Genomic DNA, 16,874 nt, shown 5'->3' with positions numbered 1-16,874 from the left:
GACAGAAGGTGCTCTCAGGCAGGGATGCCCAGGCTGGCCCTCCCACGGGGCAGAGGAGTGCACAGCTAGGAATATCAGAGGTGAAAGGAGGCCCTAAAGAACAGATGGAGAAGTTGGGAAACCTCAGCCTAGAAAAATGCTCCCCTCTGGGGCACCTTACAGCAGAGGCCAGGGGCAGATCTGCAGCAAGACACACACACAAGAAAAGATAGGAGCTGCCAGAGCACCAGCCAAGACTTCCCTCAAGCCCCACCAATCAGTCTGTGCTGGTCCCTGCGCTCCGTGGTACCCGAGGGATCAGGGAGCTAGCTGGGCGTCAGAGCCAGGACGCAGGAGGGAAGGTGGTAAGATAAGGACAGAGACACAAAGGGTCCTACAAAATGAGAAGCAGAAGGAGAAAGAAGATGGTGCTACACAGAGAAGGGAGAGGAAGGGAATGAGATGAGACACAAGAAAGGAAAAGCTAACCAAGTACCAGAGCCGCTCAGCAGCCACCAGCTGCATCCCCTCAGGCCATGTGAGAACTGCTGAACTCATCACACAGAGAGATGCAGACCCAGAGGAGCAGCACTGACCTGCTGCCTGTGAAGGGAGAGCTTTGCTGCCAGAGATCCCCATCTGAGGCAGAGAAGAGAAGACCTCAGCATGGGTGCAAGGCATGGGATGGGTAGTGCCATGTGAAGCAGTCACACAGAGATGTGCAGCAGAGCAATCACAGGTCCAGGTGGTGCAGCCCAGCCAGCCAGAGCTCTTCTGCTCCACCAGCTCCTAGCTCAGCTTCCCCAGAAAGCAGAAACAGATGATAAAAGGTACAAAACTTGCTACTGCCACCTTGGGAAGTGATTGAGTAGGAGACAGATGATCCACAGCCGGCCGCATGGGAAGCACTACTCAGTGGAAAGCTATTGCTATAGTTTTTCAGCTCTCACACCAGCCCAAACACTCCTGGAGGAGACAAAAGATGCCCTAGAAAGGTATGGAGTGCAGCCAAGCCAGGCTGTGCCCACCAAAGCCAAAACAGGGCCCTGCCCATTGCCCAGAGGGGCACGTGGAGCCTGTGAGACGTGTGCGCACAAGTGAGGGAGTGGTCCCAGCCCAGACCCTGGGAGCAGGGACAGGTCTCAGTCACTCCAAATCATCTGTCAGAAAGAGGAAGAAGCTCTCCCTTGAAGGCACTCACAAACCAGACTGAGACAACTTACAATTAGGGAAAAAAGTTAGTAAAATCATCAATACTGGAGTAGGATATGGTTTAAGCATAAAATGAATCATTGGATCTACACTAAAGACTTGTGTCTCAGTCTTGCCACTAAGTCTTGCAGCCCTTCTCAAATTCTCTCTGGCTCTGGAACCCACTTTTCCATATACACCTTCTCCTTCTGGGCCAGCCACTATCAACCCAAAAAGGGGACGTCACTGGGTTAGAAGAGTGGTGAGGGAATGTAAAAAGTCACACTCATGCACTTGGGAGATGATAGAGAACATCTGGCGTTTCCTTCAGAGAAAGGGAATCTTTATTTGGCCTATAGGGGTGGGAGGAGAAGGGAGATAAAGGGAATTCAACTAAAATGGAATGATTGGAATGTGCAAATACATCAGTGGCCACCAGGGTGGGTCAGACAGGAACATACACGAGACACAGGTGGATTGCACTGATCGCCGTTTCCGAAGCAGCTCAAAAATAAACCAAAAAAAGCCCTGCACCAGTTCTCTCATCCCACTGCTAAGTACCAAAGCGACCCCCCCAGAGTCAGTGAGACAGGCTGGCTCGGTTAGTGAACCGTTTCCGTGGCAGGCGGGCGAGCGCCAGTGCTCAGAAGGCATGCTGGGGTAGGACTCTCACACGCTCCTGTTCCCCACCTCCTATGGCGCCCTGCGTCTCCAGCCTGCTCAAACGCTCCAAGCTTCTTCCAAGAGCTTCTTCCAGCTGTCCCCGGAGCTCATGGACCCCCTCCAGCTCCACCTGCAGAGTGTGGTCTCTCGCAGCACTAAGCGGACGCGTTGCACAAAAGAGGGTTAGACAGACGCCGAATCGGCCCCTCACCGTAGCCACAGGCCCTCCATGCTCCCCAGGAAGCTTAGCCACCTCTTGCCTCACCTCCAACCCTCCCCAGAGCACAGCAATCCCCAAAAAAGGCTCTAGCCCATGGTAGGGGACTCCAAGTCACAGCTGTTCTTCAGGCCTTAGGCAAGCACTCCACTTATGTGCTCTCTTGCTATCAGGTAGCTCAAATATCCCAGAAGCTGCAGCCTCACGAAGGGCAGGGGATTAATGGGGAGGACAGGGAACGCAGGCCACCCTGCGCTAAGGGACAGCCGCCTGGATAAGCACCTACAGAGATCCTCACCAACCCAACAGTTGGTTGGGAATTCGACAGCAGCCTCTGAAAGGTGGCAAAATGTGGGTGGGAAACTGAGCTGGTACGGGATAAGTCAGGGAACAGAGATGGAAATCCCAGGGCCTGAACAAGGAGGTAGCAATGGGGGGAGTTTACACAGCATTTAAAGCTGGCCACTACAGCTTCTTCCAGGAAAGAAGGCAGCCTAAAACTTGGGACTCCCAAAGCTGCACTTGTAAGAGTCTCTGCCTAGACTCCCTCTTTCCCACTGAGAGCCCTCAGACTTGCAGAACGATCACTGCTTCAGGGACTGCCCTGCTGGACCACCAATGCTTGCCCCAGCAGCTGAGCGGGGCAGCCCAGCACCAAGGCAGCCTTGCTTACCTGTCTGGGTGTGCGTGAAACTTCACCAGGCTGCCATAGAGCTGCCTCTCCGCTTGGAGGGCCTCATTTAACCGATTCCTTTCAGCCACCAGCCCTTCCAGCATCAGTAACAACTGCTTAGGCAAAAGAGACAAGATACACTTAAAAGCAGAGACAGAAATCGAAAGAGGCGTCTGGCCACCCCAGAGAAACAGGGGCTTCCCCTTCCTTACTTGCTTGTGTCCAAGTAATCAAGTTCACCAGTGTCACCCCTAGACTCCCAAAAGACTCTACCCTTGAGACAAGTGCTGAATGAAACTGGACCCCTCCTCTGTACTCCCCGTATCATCCCTCACCAGCTCCCAAGAACATCTAGGCATATCCAAAGGCTGAAAACAAAGCTGCATAACTGAGCGCCAGCAGAAACAAACGCATCCAAGCTTGCTCCCCATGGCACACTACCTGCTGCCTTCTGTTTCCAGTAGCCTCCTGTCCTTGTGACTCTGCTATGGCCACTTTCTCACGGAGCACCAGCACTTCTTGTGTCAGCCTTTCCACAGCTGGAATTTCTTCAGGGTCCACCAGCTGCATCTGAAGATCCTGAAAACCAACAGCAGGAGAGCTCAGTGAAGAAGGGATCAGTAACAAGGACAGCTGGACCACTGTAATCCTTCCAATTAGAACACAACTGCCAAGAGTTTCCAGTGTTTGGAAAGACCTAGGTCTCCTAAAAAAGAAATACCAAAGCATCCAGAGTGTATAAGGCACAGATAACAGCTTGGAGCAACAACTGAGAAGAGACACAATGCGCTTTTAAAGGGCTCTCAAAGAAGAGGGTTTAGCACACAATGAGCAAAGAGCCAAATAGTGACCCTGGGGGCCTGGGGCTTTTGCCTTCTGGCCAAAGTAACACAGAAGGCTGCAGGCAAACCAGCAGCAATACTATCCATGGCCAGACAGCCTCACTGTTCTGAGGATGTGTGGAAAGAAGACTCCTCCACAGCTTTCCCAGGTGGCACTGACCCAGCATAGCATGCTACCTCACCTTGATGAGGTCCTCTTTGATCTGGATGGTCCTGGTCAGTGACTCTATATCTGAGGCCTGCACCTGTAGCTCTTCCTCCTGCGTGGCCACAACAGACTGAAGAGCAGCAAGCTCCCTCTGGGGAGGGAAGAGGAGTCCATGAGCAACTTCAGGAAGCCAACAGCCCACTGCAAGCTGCTGCTGCTTTTCTCTTGCTGGAGGTACCCTCACAATAATGGGGTCAAAACCTCCAGCGAGGGGTAGCCCAATGATCTCCTCTAAGCAACAGAGATCACCACAGGCTCCATCAAAAGCTCACCCTGCTTTCCCTTTCCTTCTTTGCCATGAGCTCCAGCTCCTCTTTGGCATTAACAAGATCCTTCTCCAGTTCCACTGCCGACATCATAACTGCAAAGACAGCTTGGTTACTGCAGGGATACCGCGCGGCAGCTCCGACCCCAGGACCAGCCAGAACCCCTTTGGTGAGACAGACCCACGATGCTTGTGCTCCCCACCACACTGCCTCCTAGCAAACCACTCTTTGTCCCTGCTTGACCCTTTAACAGCAGTCCAAAGCAACAGCAACATCCCATGCCTGCTCTCCCACCTCTTGCAAAGTTCAGGTGTTCCAGCCCCAAGGCAAAATCCAAACCAGTCGCACTCGTTTCTTGCCAAAACCTCTTCACTGCATAGCATCAGCTCTTGAGTAGAAGCACCTCACCTCAAACCCAACACCAGCATTTGTCTTCCCCATACTCCCATACCCAGGCATCCCTGAACCATCATCCAAAGGGTCGGCACAGCTTTATTTCAAAATACTCATTCTTGCTCAAGGCTCTTTACTCTCTCCCAACTTCATGTAACCATGCTTCCCCCCCAGGCAAAAAGCCCTGGTCATGTTTGGAGACATTGAAGGAAGCTCTCACCACACTCACCTCCCTCTGCCCTGCAGCTGCTGTCACCCTGTGGGGGTCCGGCAATGTCTGTAGCTCCACAAGGTCTTTGCAGTATTTCCTGAAAACAGAAAAGCCTCCAGGGTTGCACATTCTGGGGAACCTACCACTTGCAGCCTCCCCAGAGCTCCAGGGTTGCAGCAAAGCTGCTGGCTGCTTTGTTGACACCTTTGAAATGTGAGAAACCAGCAAAGTGGGTCTAGCCAGGCAGCAGGGACAAGTGAATTCCACCCATCCGGGAAGCTGTATGTGTGGGCAACAAGGTGCTGGCCTTGTTTTATTTGGCACTGGGAGGTTGCTGGCAGTGAGCACTTTCATAGTAAGAATTAAACAAGTTTCACTCAACTGCAGCAAGCCCACCTTTCAAGTGAGACTCTACAAAGACCTACATCTTCATCCAAGGATGCGGCCCAGAGGGACTGTGCAGGAAGAAAAACAGAGCTTGGCCCACATACACATCACTGGAAGTCACTAGAGCTCACTTTGATCCTGGGAATAGAAAGGAGCAACCTGTTTACAGCTGCTTGAGAACATTTGCCATGTCAGCTCACCAATAAACCATTAACAGCTGCTCAAATAGGAGCGTGGTGTATGTAGCCTTGGAGTTGTGTTCAGCCTCAAAGGGGTTTTTAAGCTAAGCTCCTTTAAAAATACCAACCTCAACTGTGGAAGAGACAGCAAACAGCCAGCAGGCTCTGCCAAGAATTAGTGGGACCTAAAATTAGCTCTCTTGTCCCCTCCAGAATGTGACAATGTCAGGGAGGGGATTACAATACAGCAAGGCAGCCCAGCCCAAGGAAGGCCTGGGTCAATGCTGGAAGGTCAGAGAGTGGATTTCTTTCATACTCTCACGTGCCCCAAGGACTCAAATACTGCTTGATCAAAATGAAAAGAGACACTGAGTGACAAAGGTGGGTGTCATCAAGATCAGAACATCCAGGTAGCATTTCTGCTCCTGTTTCTTCTCTTCCTCCTATAGGAAGTCTCCTCCCTAATCCCACTTTTGTTTCTAGCATTCTCTGTCGTTCTTCACTCTATTCTATTTCCTTCTGTGGCAAATCAGTTCTCTCTGGAGCCCCGAGGCCACAGGCAGAGAAACACAGCACACAGTTCTTACTTGCATGGGTTGTTTGTCCTGCTTCAACAGCCTGGCACCAGCCAACTGGGTCCCAAGAGGCTCCTTCCCCAACACCTGCTGGCGTAAGAGTTGTAACTCGCAGCTCCGCTCCGCCAAAGCATGTGCCATCTTCTCAGCAGCGGCCTGATTGAGCAGGAAAACAGAAAGCAGGGCTGTGACCAAGGGTAGGATGCCTGTTCCTCATCTTCCATAGAGACTAACTGAAGCCATCTCAACCATCTTGGTATTTATCTGTCACTCAAGACTAGAAGTGCTCTGCAAACTAGCCTGGGACCAGCTCTTGGCCACTCACTGCGACTCCTCTGCAGCCCTCCTGTCCCTACTTGCCAGACAGCTGCAGCAAGACTCGACCTCTCTACCTACAGAGGAACAAGCTCCTCCGTTTCTCTCACCCCATTCAGGAGGTGAGAATGACAGAGGAGAGACAATGAGGAGGTGGCAGTGCCTGGACTATTAGCCTCCTTTTTATGACAAGAAACTTGATGCAAAGTATCTTAGGTAACACTGAACTGCACCCAACGTGCAAGAGCAGACGGAGTAGGAACTGTGGCTCTTTGAGTGGCATTTACATGCCCAGGACCATGTACCAGTTTGACTAATGTGTAAGTTGAGGCAGTGAGCAGAGCTTCCTCAGACATCTCTGATACACAAAAAAACACCTCAGAGTCTTCCTTTCTGGTCTAGTAAAACCCATGTGAGACAGCAACCCTCCCTCAGCCCCTGTGCTGCCTCAAGCCCAAGAGCATAGATACCTAGGAGGATCTACACTTTTCCCACGATGCACAAACTCTGCCCAGTCCACTTAACAGAGACCTGACACCGGAACAGCACTACAAGAGCTACTACTTCATAACTGCTCCCACATGACAGGCTGAGAACAACCTAGAAATAGCTCATAGCATCTCATGTGGTTTTTCAACACTCAGCAGTTCCACCAGGCCACACCAACAGCAGCCAGAGAGCAGCTTCTGTTTGCTTAATGCCAAGCAGAGCCATCCACCCCAGCCTCCCCACTGCAGTGCTGCACACAACTCACCCTGCTCTGCTGCTCCTTCGTGCTCATGGCCTGCAGCAGCTCCTGGATTTCAGCATCGTGCTCCATGGTCTGTCGGTTCCTGTCACTGAGGAGGTCCTGCAGCATTTTCTCCTTCTGCTGGAGACGCAAGCACAGCTCCTCTGCTACCTCACTCTGTCCTGGACCCAGCTTGCACAGCAGAGTTGCGGTAAGTTCCTGTACAAGGGGGAGGAAGGGAAATAGAGAGACGTTACACCATCAAACTGCAGGCTGTTGAAGGATGAACAGTTCTTCAGCCTAGGTGTAGCCGAGAGCAGCGTCTCAACAAGCACTGGTATTTCCAAGTGCCAAAAGCAGCCAGCTCCCAAAGCACTGGGTTCAGGTTCCAGTGCCCTCCTCAGAGGCAGGCAGCCCAGAGGCTCTGGTTAGGGACTGCTCTCTCCGCAGAAAAATTAGGTTGGCTTTCCGTGCCTTCAGCCAAGGCCTTACCTCCACTTCCTTGTTCCTGTCATGCAGGCAGGTCTGCAGCTGCTGGATAATCCCTTCCTGCTCCTTCTGCCTGCTGCAGGATTTGGCCTCAATCTCCTCCTTCAGCCAGCGGAGGTTCTGGCAGGTTGCTGAGATCTGTTCCAGTTCCAGGGTTTTGGCTTTCAGGAGGCTTTCCAGGCTCTGGGGACCACAACAGAAGGAGCTCAACCAGGGACAGACTATCATCAGTTAAGCAGAACTGAAAACACCAAGCTCTCCTACTAGTGGAATCACAAAGATTCACCCCTGTCCTCTCTCCAGACACTACACTCACCTCTACACCCAGCCCAGAAACGCAAGGGACTCAGGAACGTCCTCCACACACAGTTCCAGGGGAAGGCCAACACCCTGCAGCTGCTCTCCCCAGCAGCAACCAAAGCATTCACAGGAAGGTTTGTCTAGCACCACACCACAGCCACGCTGGACTCCATGTGCCCAGGTACAAGCACTCACATGAATGGTGGCCTCGTTGCTGGACAGAACATTGCGCAGTCTCTCCAGGTCACTTCCACATTCCCTTATCGAGAGGTGGAGCTGTTGAAGCTCTTCCTCCTTCTTCTCCAGGGCACAGAATTTCTCATCTACTGCTCGCTAGGGTAAGAAGGGGTGATCACTCAGAATGGGGTAGCAGGGCTCTGCAGCCCACCGCTTGCTCTGTGGGGCACCTCAGCTCTCCTCTGGAAGGCTGAGCCATGAAGAGCATGTAGAAGACATGGTCACCCCGGGGCTGCACCACAGATGGTAGCTCAAAGGTTGAGCTTCAGGGAAAACTGAGATGCCACAAACAGACTCTGCTCACCTCCAGAGCAGCATCCCTGTCGCTGACACGCTGCTGCAGTTTCTCCAACATGGCATTCATGGCTGCAGGGCTCTTGTCCAAGCTTTGCTGGCATTGCAGGAGCTCCTTCGATTCCTAGAGGTCACATACACACATCCTCTGCTACAATTGTTAGTCCAGAACACCCCCCAGAGAGCAGTACAGGGGAACCAGGATAACTACCTCCACACACACTTGCTCTATCTCCCACATTAAAGGGTGGTAGAGTCCCAGCACCTGGGGCTGGTTGACTAGCACCTGCCCGAGCTCACCAAGCATTCTGTGGCCCAAGGTACTTGGATACCTGAGCCTTCCACCTCACCTCAGGAGCCCAGAAGCATCTCTTTCCTTTCCTTCTTCAAAGGGTATGCATGAAAGCTACAGACTGACCTTTGCATTGCCAAATAGCAAAGGAGGAGCAGGAGCCCTGGCTAGTTCTGCTCAACTTGAATCTTTCTGCATCTCACCTGCAGCAGCTGTTCCTTGCGAGCCAGATGCTGACTCAAATGCTGAACTCTCTGTGCCTGGGCCTGCAGTTCACGGCATTTCTCCCATTCCACAGTCTGGAGCTGCTGAGCCTTCTCCTGCAGCTCTGCCTGCAGCTGCTGTACCACAGCACGCAGCTCCTGTGAGGGAAAAGCACGTACCTTGGCAGGCAGTCCTCAGCAGACCTGCAAACAGCAGGCCAGTCTGGAGAAGGCAAGAGCAACAAGGGCTGTGGGAACAGCCAAAGATGCTCTGCAATACTATGGCTTTCACATCTCAGAACACACTTCCACAGTCACAAAGTTTGAATTTACTTCATCTCCCAGGGTATCCATCTACTAAATGTTTTGCTCTGGGCACAGGCAGAGATTTACAGCCAGTCACAGCTAACCTGTGCAGCAGCAGCCATTAACTTCATAACATCACAAAAAGAGATGGGACATTTGCACCAACAAAAGATGTACCAGTGACAACATAACCATTACCAAGTGTCTCTGCTGACTCTAAATCCTCAGACATGAAGCTAGAGAAGAGGGAGGACTCCCCAGCCACCTGTGACTGGGTTAGCCAAACCTGCCCCAGCTGGTGTAGGCAGAAGTGATGAGCAAGAGTGAATTAGTGGCTACATGAGCACTTCTTAAGCTGTGTAAACCCAGAGTTTTCCAGGCTAAATCCTCGTCATACCTGGTTGTGTTTCCAGGTTGCCTCCTTCTGCTGCTCCTCCTCGTGCATCATGGTCTCTAGGAGCTGGGTTGCTCTCCTGGCTTCAGCCAGCTGATGCTCTTTCTGGCGCTGAGCTCTTTTCAGTTTCTGCACCTCCAGCTTGGTGCAGAAAAGCGTGTTCTGAAGCTCTAGAAGTGACATTTGCTGCTCCTGGGATGAGAGTGGTCTCTCTGATATCTAAAAAGAGTGGGAAGCAGAGAAACTCTAAGATTCTCTTCCCAAGAGGAATTTAAAAAATCAGGATCCCTGCAGAAGAACACCTGGTGCATTTGAGGATTTCCACAGACGTACCTGCAACTGTCCCAGGTGGCTTCTGTGTAACATGTCCCGCAGCTTGGCCATCGTCTCATTCTGCCCTTCGATGATACGGTACAGCTCTTCTGTCTACAAGGTAAAGGATACAAAGCTCAGTCCATGGCAAACTAAGCACAAACCCCCTCACCACAAGCCTCCAGCGCCAATTATGACACATCAGCATCGCATGGAAGGAAGAGCTTCACAAGAAATAACTTAATGAGATCCAGGATGCTTAGCAATGGCTTAAGCATTCCTTTTCAGTCACTGCTTACAGGGCTCGCACACTTGCCTCTTTCACATAAGACCACTGTGTCCACCCAAAACTATTACCTTACTCTCTTTGCTCTTCAGGGCCTCATTCAGACTCTGGATTGTACGGTCTTGACTCTGCGATGTTTCTTGGACAGCTTTTAACTCACAGTTCAATTCATTCAGCTTTTCCTGTAACAACTTGAGACAGAAACATGTTTTTTAAATTCTGCTTAATGCTTTACATAAACACCCTTAAAACTCCCTACTCAAGTCCATAGAGCCCAGGTGTTCACCAGATCAACAGGGCTTCCTCTAGAGTCTGTAAATACTGTTTGAGCTGGGCAGTGACTGATGAGTGAACACAAAGCTTTCAGTCCCTCCACAAAACCATTTCAATGTTTCTCATCCCTCCAGTATAGCCCCTGTGTGCAGGGTGGAGGTTACAGGCTTGTGTTCACGTATCAGACTGCCCCCCACATACTCCAGGAGAGTCTTGCTCAGACTGCCCAGCAGCCTTCCCAGTTTCTATCATTTGTCTGGTCCCTTCAGAGGAAAGAGGCTGCTTCAGCACAGAAACCTCTCAAAAGAGTTCTGAAAATCAAACTGAAAAAAAAAATCAACAAGGAGAAGCTACACATTCTAAAAACTACTCCCATTGCTTCCAAGGCCTCACAGAGCATTGCAGCTGCCCCTTTACAATATTCCACCCCCTTCTCTTGCTGTCTCCTTCATCTACCCATGCACTCTTGCAGCAACTGCTGTTCCAGGTAACTCCACATGGGAGCAGGTACTGGCTACAGCACAACAGAGCCTAGCCAGGGCCAGCGTGCCAACAGCACGCTGGGAAGCAAAGCAGAGCATCTCACTAGTTGCCGTGGCTGGTTTACAACCTGAGAAACTTTGCCTTTTACCTTTTCATCCTAAAGAGGCTACCATCTCAAACTACCTCTTAGGACAGTTCTCGGCTTTCATCGTGTTCATGGCCCAGCACACATTGTGCATGTAAGCAACTGCTTGTCAACATTTCCAAACATGCCAGCTGTTGGCATCCATAGTCTTGGATGATGCACATCTTTCTCAAACCCACTCAAGCCTCAGTTTCTCAGGGAACCGATGCCACCACAGGTTTTTCCCTTGTTGCTCATTAGTTTACACACCTGTTATGCTCTCTTCTCTGAGAGACACTCCCTCTAACCTGTTTAAACACTTCCAACTGCTTTTAATGGGCCTTGGGCCTATTTCCCTGTCAACCTTTGTAGCTCAGGCAGCTCCAAGAGCTTACAGCTGTCCCCAGATTTAAATAAAGATCCCATCCTAATGTTTTCCCTATTTAACCCTTGTTTTCCCAGTGAGTAGAATTTACCTCAGAATTCAACAGCAGAACCAAGACCATCTAGCCCTTGCAACATGTGTTAAATTTGATCTGCCTCAAGGCAACTCAGATGTATGTTTCTTGCCTAACAAAGCCTTTAAACCAAAATTAAAACAGGAACCCTCTGCACTGATCTCCCTTATTGCTTGAAAAAAGAAGGCAGTTGTCTCAAAAAACAGGCACCCTTCTGTCCTGCACCAGGCTCAGCCTGTGCAACTCTGACTGACAGAGAAATGGCCCCGTGCATCTCTCCTTCACCAGCTGCCCAAAGGCTCACCACGCAAATGGGAAGTTCTTCCAAAATAAAGGCTTACAAAAATAAATACGGAAAATTTACACAGCCCAGCTGCAGAAAAAAAAAAAATGCATGCTTTTAACTCAAGCTGGCAGACAACAGAACTGAGAAACACACATCAGTGCACACCCTTGCTGGAATGGAGGTACAGATGTCTCCCTCTAGCCAAGGTAGAAGCACCCTCCAGTACTAACCATAGCAGACTCACTAGGCACTGAATTTGTTGTTCATAAAGAAATACCTTGTTGGCAGCTTCAAACTGCTGGATTTTGCCCTGCAGCTCTGCAGCACACAGACTGGACACATGCTCCCCTGCTGCAGGGTCATCTGGAGCCGGCTGCTGACGCTCATCCTGCAAATTCTGAAAAGAAAAAATAAAATAAAAAAAAAAAAAAGGGAGTGAGAACCAGCTCAAGTCTTGCACTGTCTTCTTCAGCTGTCAGCCCTCCGAGACCCTGAAGCATGGGCTTAAACATGCCCTGCTGTACTTCTCTAACTGTGTGCAAGACATCGTGCTGGCCATGTCTCCCTTCACCTGGGTGATATGCTCACATGCTGCCAGACACGCCACGCCCTGCTGCCCCAGGCTCTGGTTGGGCTCCCCGTTTCTCCTCACTCAGGTGCCACAAGCCCAGCAGCCTGTCTGCCTCTGACTGCTGTCTCCAGGCTGATGACAGATCTGCTCCCCACACCCAGGCCATGTCCCTGAGACCTATCCTCCTTCCCATGTGCCTTGCTGGCAGCCTCAAAGAGCTTCAAAACCAGCACCAAACCAAACTCCTCGCTCCCACGTTCTGCCGAGCTCCTCTCACTTCATCAAGCCCCCAACCTTCAATCCTTCCCACCAGCTACCCTCTTGGCATGACCTAGCAGCCACCTCATGCTCCAAACCCCTCCACTCGTGATCCTCTGGGCTACCCTTCGCAGCTCCCCACGCTCCAGCACTCAGGACTGTGTGCAATTCCCTGCAGCTCCACAAGCCACAGCAATTTCAGTGCCACAGCTGAGATCTTTTTCATGACACATACCCATTTATTGAGAATGGAAGCAGCCTACTTTCTGACACGTGGCTTGCCAGGCCCTGCTGGCTGAGCACATGCTAATACCTTGTCACCCCTCTCAATGCTTGGCTGCCAAGAGCAGCATTTGAACCCAGTCCCCCACCCCAGCTCTTGCAGGACTCATTAAGTGTTCCTGAATATCATCAGCAATCCAAAATGCATTGTACTAGTGCCTGTTTTAAGCGGGAGCCCTGGCAAGCGCAGGGCTGTGTTGCAGAGAGCACATGGCAGAGCTTTTCAGGGCTTACACACAGGAGCACCAGCTCCAGGCAGCACAGCACAGGCAGCACAACAGCCAGCTGTGATTAGCTCTGTCAGACCAAATCCTCATCTCCAGCAGCCACAGAAACGCTGCCTCTGGCAAAGGCAGGCAGTGCAGGGGAGGTCCTGCAGGCCCCCATGCTGCTGTTCACAAACAGAAGCAACGCTTCCGTTTACCCTGAGGTTTTGTTAAGATTTTCATGAAAACAGTCACAGCAAGTAATTCCAAACTTGCCCATCCAGGCAGCTTTGGATCAGCCAGGGTGAGCTGCTGGAATCTGTCATATTACAGTTATTTTGAAATAAGGTTGATGAAAAGAGAGCAGAGAGAACATACCTTTTTGCACATTTCAAAGAAAATTAAACAGAAAGCCTGCTAAGAGCAAGGAGGGGAAAGGCAGAGCCAGCTCCAGAGTCCAAAGTCCCAAAGCCCAACCTGCCTGCTTTGTGCTTCACCACAAATACATCAGGAGCAAAGCTCCCTGGTAGTTTCTCCTACATCAGCATTTTACTGATAATCCGTCCTCCAGCCCCATCAGTAAACACCAACCCAGACCGAACACTTCTTAAAAAAAAAAATAATAATCACTGCATTATCTGAGCCTGCCAAATGCACATCTGCCCAGAACAGTGGGTGAAAGACCTGCTGCGAGTAGGGCAACACCCCCCTTGCTGCCAGCGCGGCACCGCGGGCAGCTGCAAGAGGGTGTCCCACAAGGCCTGGTGTGCTGCCAGTTTCCTGGTGCTGTGGTGGTGAAGGGGAAGAAGCATTGGTTCAAGAAAACGCCCAAGACAACAGTATCTACAGGGTGACATTCCCCGCCACCAGGTTGTTCTCACTCACTGCAGCTTATACCAGTAAATTCAAAGAACTGCCCTTTCCCAAAAGCAGTAAAGGAACTGTGGTCCTATGGATATACATCCTATATATTCCTTTCCCATTACCAGAAACTCATTTATACATACATATTGCTGGACAGCAGTGCCTGATTTTTAGAAGGAGTGTTGCTTGCGCAAAGAGAAAGAAAAATAATTTATACAAGAACTATTTAGTCTACAAGCTACAGCTAACTTCTTATTCTGGCTGTTAAAGCCATCCAGAGGATTAAGCCTTTTCCTCCTTCCACCAGAGCCTGCATCAAAGACCACAACTGCTGCTGCCACAGCAAAAAACAGGCAGTAAAAAGTCCCACAGGATGAACTGCTGACAGGGATGGTCATATGGCAGACCTGGAGGTTGGAGAAAATCCTCAAATGCAGTCCCCAGAAAAGGATGGCAATGAGTGACACAAAGCCAAGCCGTACACATGCCCAGTTCTGTTAAGAGAAATCCTATTTTTATGCTGTAAATATAACCCTAGGGGGGCAAATGAGTAGCAAGTGACAAGGACTAGAGGAGCAGCACGGATGCTCTGCTTCACATCTTCAGTCGCTGGCTGCCAGCACAACACCTCTGTGTACCAGAAAAAAAAAAAAAAATTACTTTTTCCACATTCCTCCCTAGGATCATTCCTGGAGCAGGCTTTTATGGGAAAAGCACACAGCTCAGGGCAACGCCCAAGCAGATGGGGCAGCCAGCAGCTCCGGCTGAATAGGAAGCGTAATTCAGCACAACCCAGTTGCCATAGTAATAAACAAGCATTTTTCTAATCCCCCAGGCTACCTAGAGCATTAGGCAGCGCTAAGGCTGCTAATGGGAATGCAATTAGGCTGACATGGATATTCCTGAATTGAAGCTGACTGAGGCCTTCTATTCATTAAGGAAAGTGCTAAAGGAGTTACAAGTTCAGCTTTTTGACCACATAATAATGGAGATTTCATTAAAGCCAGCAAAACGGAGGCAATCCAGAGCTGCACTAGGACTACTATCCAGGCAGATAACAGCACCAGGAAGTGCTGTGAAAGCAGGAGCTCTCATCACCTCTCAGCAGCACCTGCCACTAATTGATGAAATCTTTCAAAAGGATCAGAAAATAAACCTATTATCTAGAATACCAACCCTAAACTCATCACCTGGCACAAATCCGCCCACAAGGAAAACACCTTTTCCCCAGGGCGGATCTGCACGTCAGGCAGGTTGGAGGCCTGATCTGCAGAGGCAGGACTCTGGAGGCTGGTGCCTCCCATGGAACCATTACTCAGACACAAAGAAAGCATGTTTGCTGGAAAACACATGCCCTGAAGCTTAAAATATTCCTTTTGGTTGTGGGTAAAAATCACAGTACCTTCTTAAAGAGAAAGCTGAAGCGAAACTGGTGTTTTCTCAGCAGAAAAAGAGCAAAGCATGTGAAGAGGTTCAACCCACCTAGCAGACTGCAATGACAGAGAGATGATGGAATGGAGGAAGGTTAACTTCCCAAAACACCAGGAGGGAACAGACCAGGGGAGAATGACAGAGGAGGGAGGCAGCACACCTAAAAAGGACCGAGCTGCCTATTCTTAGCCCCGGGTTCAGCGACGCATGGCTATCTGTATTATCTCAGCACAGAAAAATCCCTAGTGGGCTCTGTGTCGAGCCACAGCGACGCTGCTCAATCGAATGGCGGCACAATGACCTCTACCTGTACCCGCAGCGGCATATAATCCTCACAGAGGTCATCCCACAGCTCCTGCAGTTCAGAAATCTCCAAGGCAAGTCCCAGAGGAGCTCTGGAAAAGGATTTTCTGTCTGCATTCAGGAAGGCAGAACCAGCATATGCAGAAGTGCTGCCGTCTGCCAAGTCACGGCTGAGCTTGCGAGAGGGCAAGCTGGACTTCACAGGAATAGGTAGCTTGCTGCCTCGGGGGCTCCGAAGGGGCTTGTAGTCCAAAGCTTTGATCAAACTGAGGGCCAGCTCCAGCCTGTTCCCACTCAGCGAAGAGCTTGGGGTCATGCGATCATCTGAGAAATCATCACATTTCCCATTCCCTTTTGTTCCCTTGTCTGCATCTTCATCCTTCTGCTGCAGAGGGCTTGCCTCCACGGTCGTGTCCAGGGACTCAACAGAGGACGCAGGCGTGCCTTCCTCCATGCTCTCCCCATCCACAGGCACTCTGGTGCTGGCAGCCTCTGTCACGTCACACACGGATGACTCCTCATTCCCCATGCTGACCGACCACCGGCTGGACAACCCGCAAGAGATGCTCCTGGCCACCTTTCGTGGCACTTTGCAAATCGCTTCATAGTCAGCATCGGCCACTCGCAGCGCCGCGCAGCCACGGCAGCGCCGCAGCGCGTCCCAGCCACGGCAGCGCCGCGGGCGGTTACTTGCTCCTTCTGAAGTGTGGCAACTGTGTGACTCCAAGCTGTGCTCTTCTTGATCCATCCAATATTCATACCCCGAATAAGCAAAGTCCTCCTGAAGGAGGGCAGCGTACCGTGCATCAGGCAGGTTAGAAAGGTCCACAGTCCCATCCCCAGCTCTGTCGTCTGTGCCAGAGTCTTCATTGTTCCTGCGGTACATGCTCGCGATGCAGAACTTGAGGCGGTCTTTCTCCAGCAGCAGTTTCTGTAGGCGCTCGATGGAGAGGGCTTCGATGCGCGCAATGACCGTGTCGAACCTGTAGATGCGGTCCAGCATGAAGGCACACTTGCTGCACGCGAACTCGGATTTGCCATCGCGGCACAGCTCCCTGCCCAGGACGTGGGAGAGCAGCACCTGGAGATTCAGCTTGGCCGCCGTGTGGAAGATCCATCGCCGCTGGTTGCCACACAGCTCCCGGGCGCAGATCCGGCAGGTCTCCTTCATCCTCCCTGCCTCCCAGCACTCAAACCTACTTCTGGGGGCTCTCAGAAGACCTTCCTGAGGCCTCTACCGCTCGATATCTCCTGGGGCATGGTTCCCTCCAAGCTATGAGCCCACCGACACTTCTCACCCCACCAGTCCCCCCTATTTAAGGGCGGCGGTGAGACACCGAGACTACTGGTGCCACAGAAACATCCCACCCTACAGCATCTCCTTCACATCCCA

The 16,874-nt window shown here is 51.2% G+C and overlaps 1 protein-coding gene across 1 annotated transcript; it reads right to left on the bottom strand.

Moving 5' to 3' along the window:
- Positions 1 to 1,470: 1,470 nt before the first annotated feature.
- Positions 1,471 to 16,652, bottom strand: LOC103771158 (myomegalin-like). Its single transcript, XM_008938448.1, has 17 exons — positions 15,486 to 16,652; positions 11,844 to 11,963; positions 10,014 to 10,133; positions 9,674 to 9,770; positions 9,348 to 9,556; positions 8,645 to 8,803; positions 8,160 to 8,273; positions 7,814 to 7,951; positions 7,322 to 7,501; positions 6,854 to 7,048; positions 5,797 to 5,940; positions 4,662 to 4,740; positions 4,046 to 4,134; positions 3,748 to 3,864; positions 3,165 to 3,302; positions 2,724 to 2,836; positions 1,471 to 1,988 (listed from the first exon to the last, which is right to left on the bottom strand). Exons 1-17 carry the CDS (start codon positions 16,650 to 16,652, stop codon positions 1,814 to 1,816), a joined length of 3,354 nt encoding a protein of 1,117 aa, XP_008936696.1. The 3' UTR covers positions 1,471 to 1,813.
- Between the last annotated feature and the right edge of the window lie 222 nt (positions 16,653 to 16,874).

Source organism: Merops nubicus, unplaced genomic scaffold (genome assembly GCF_000691845.1).
Source record: "Merops nubicus isolate BGI_N331 unplaced genomic scaffold, ASM69184v1 scaffold29224, whole genome shotgun sequence".
Taxonomy (NCBI): Eukaryota; Metazoa; Chordata; class Aves; order Coraciiformes; family Meropidae; genus Merops; species Merops nubicus.
This window is presented reverse-complemented; position numbering and strand designations above follow the sequence as displayed.

Coding starts and splice junctions, on each gene's coding strand:
- LOC103771158 (XM_008938448.1), bottom strand. CDS start 16,652: ATGAAGGAGACCTGCCGGATCTGCGCCCGGGAGCTGTGTGGCAACCAG. Junction 7,952..8,159: donor ACAGGGATGCTGCTCTGGAG/GTGAGCAGAGTC, acceptor TTCTTACCCTAG/CGAGCAGTAGATGAGAAATT. Junction 7,502..7,813: donor GCAACGAGGCCACCATTCAT/GTGAGTGCTTGT, acceptor TGTGGTCCCCAG/AGCCTGGAAAGCCTCCTGAA.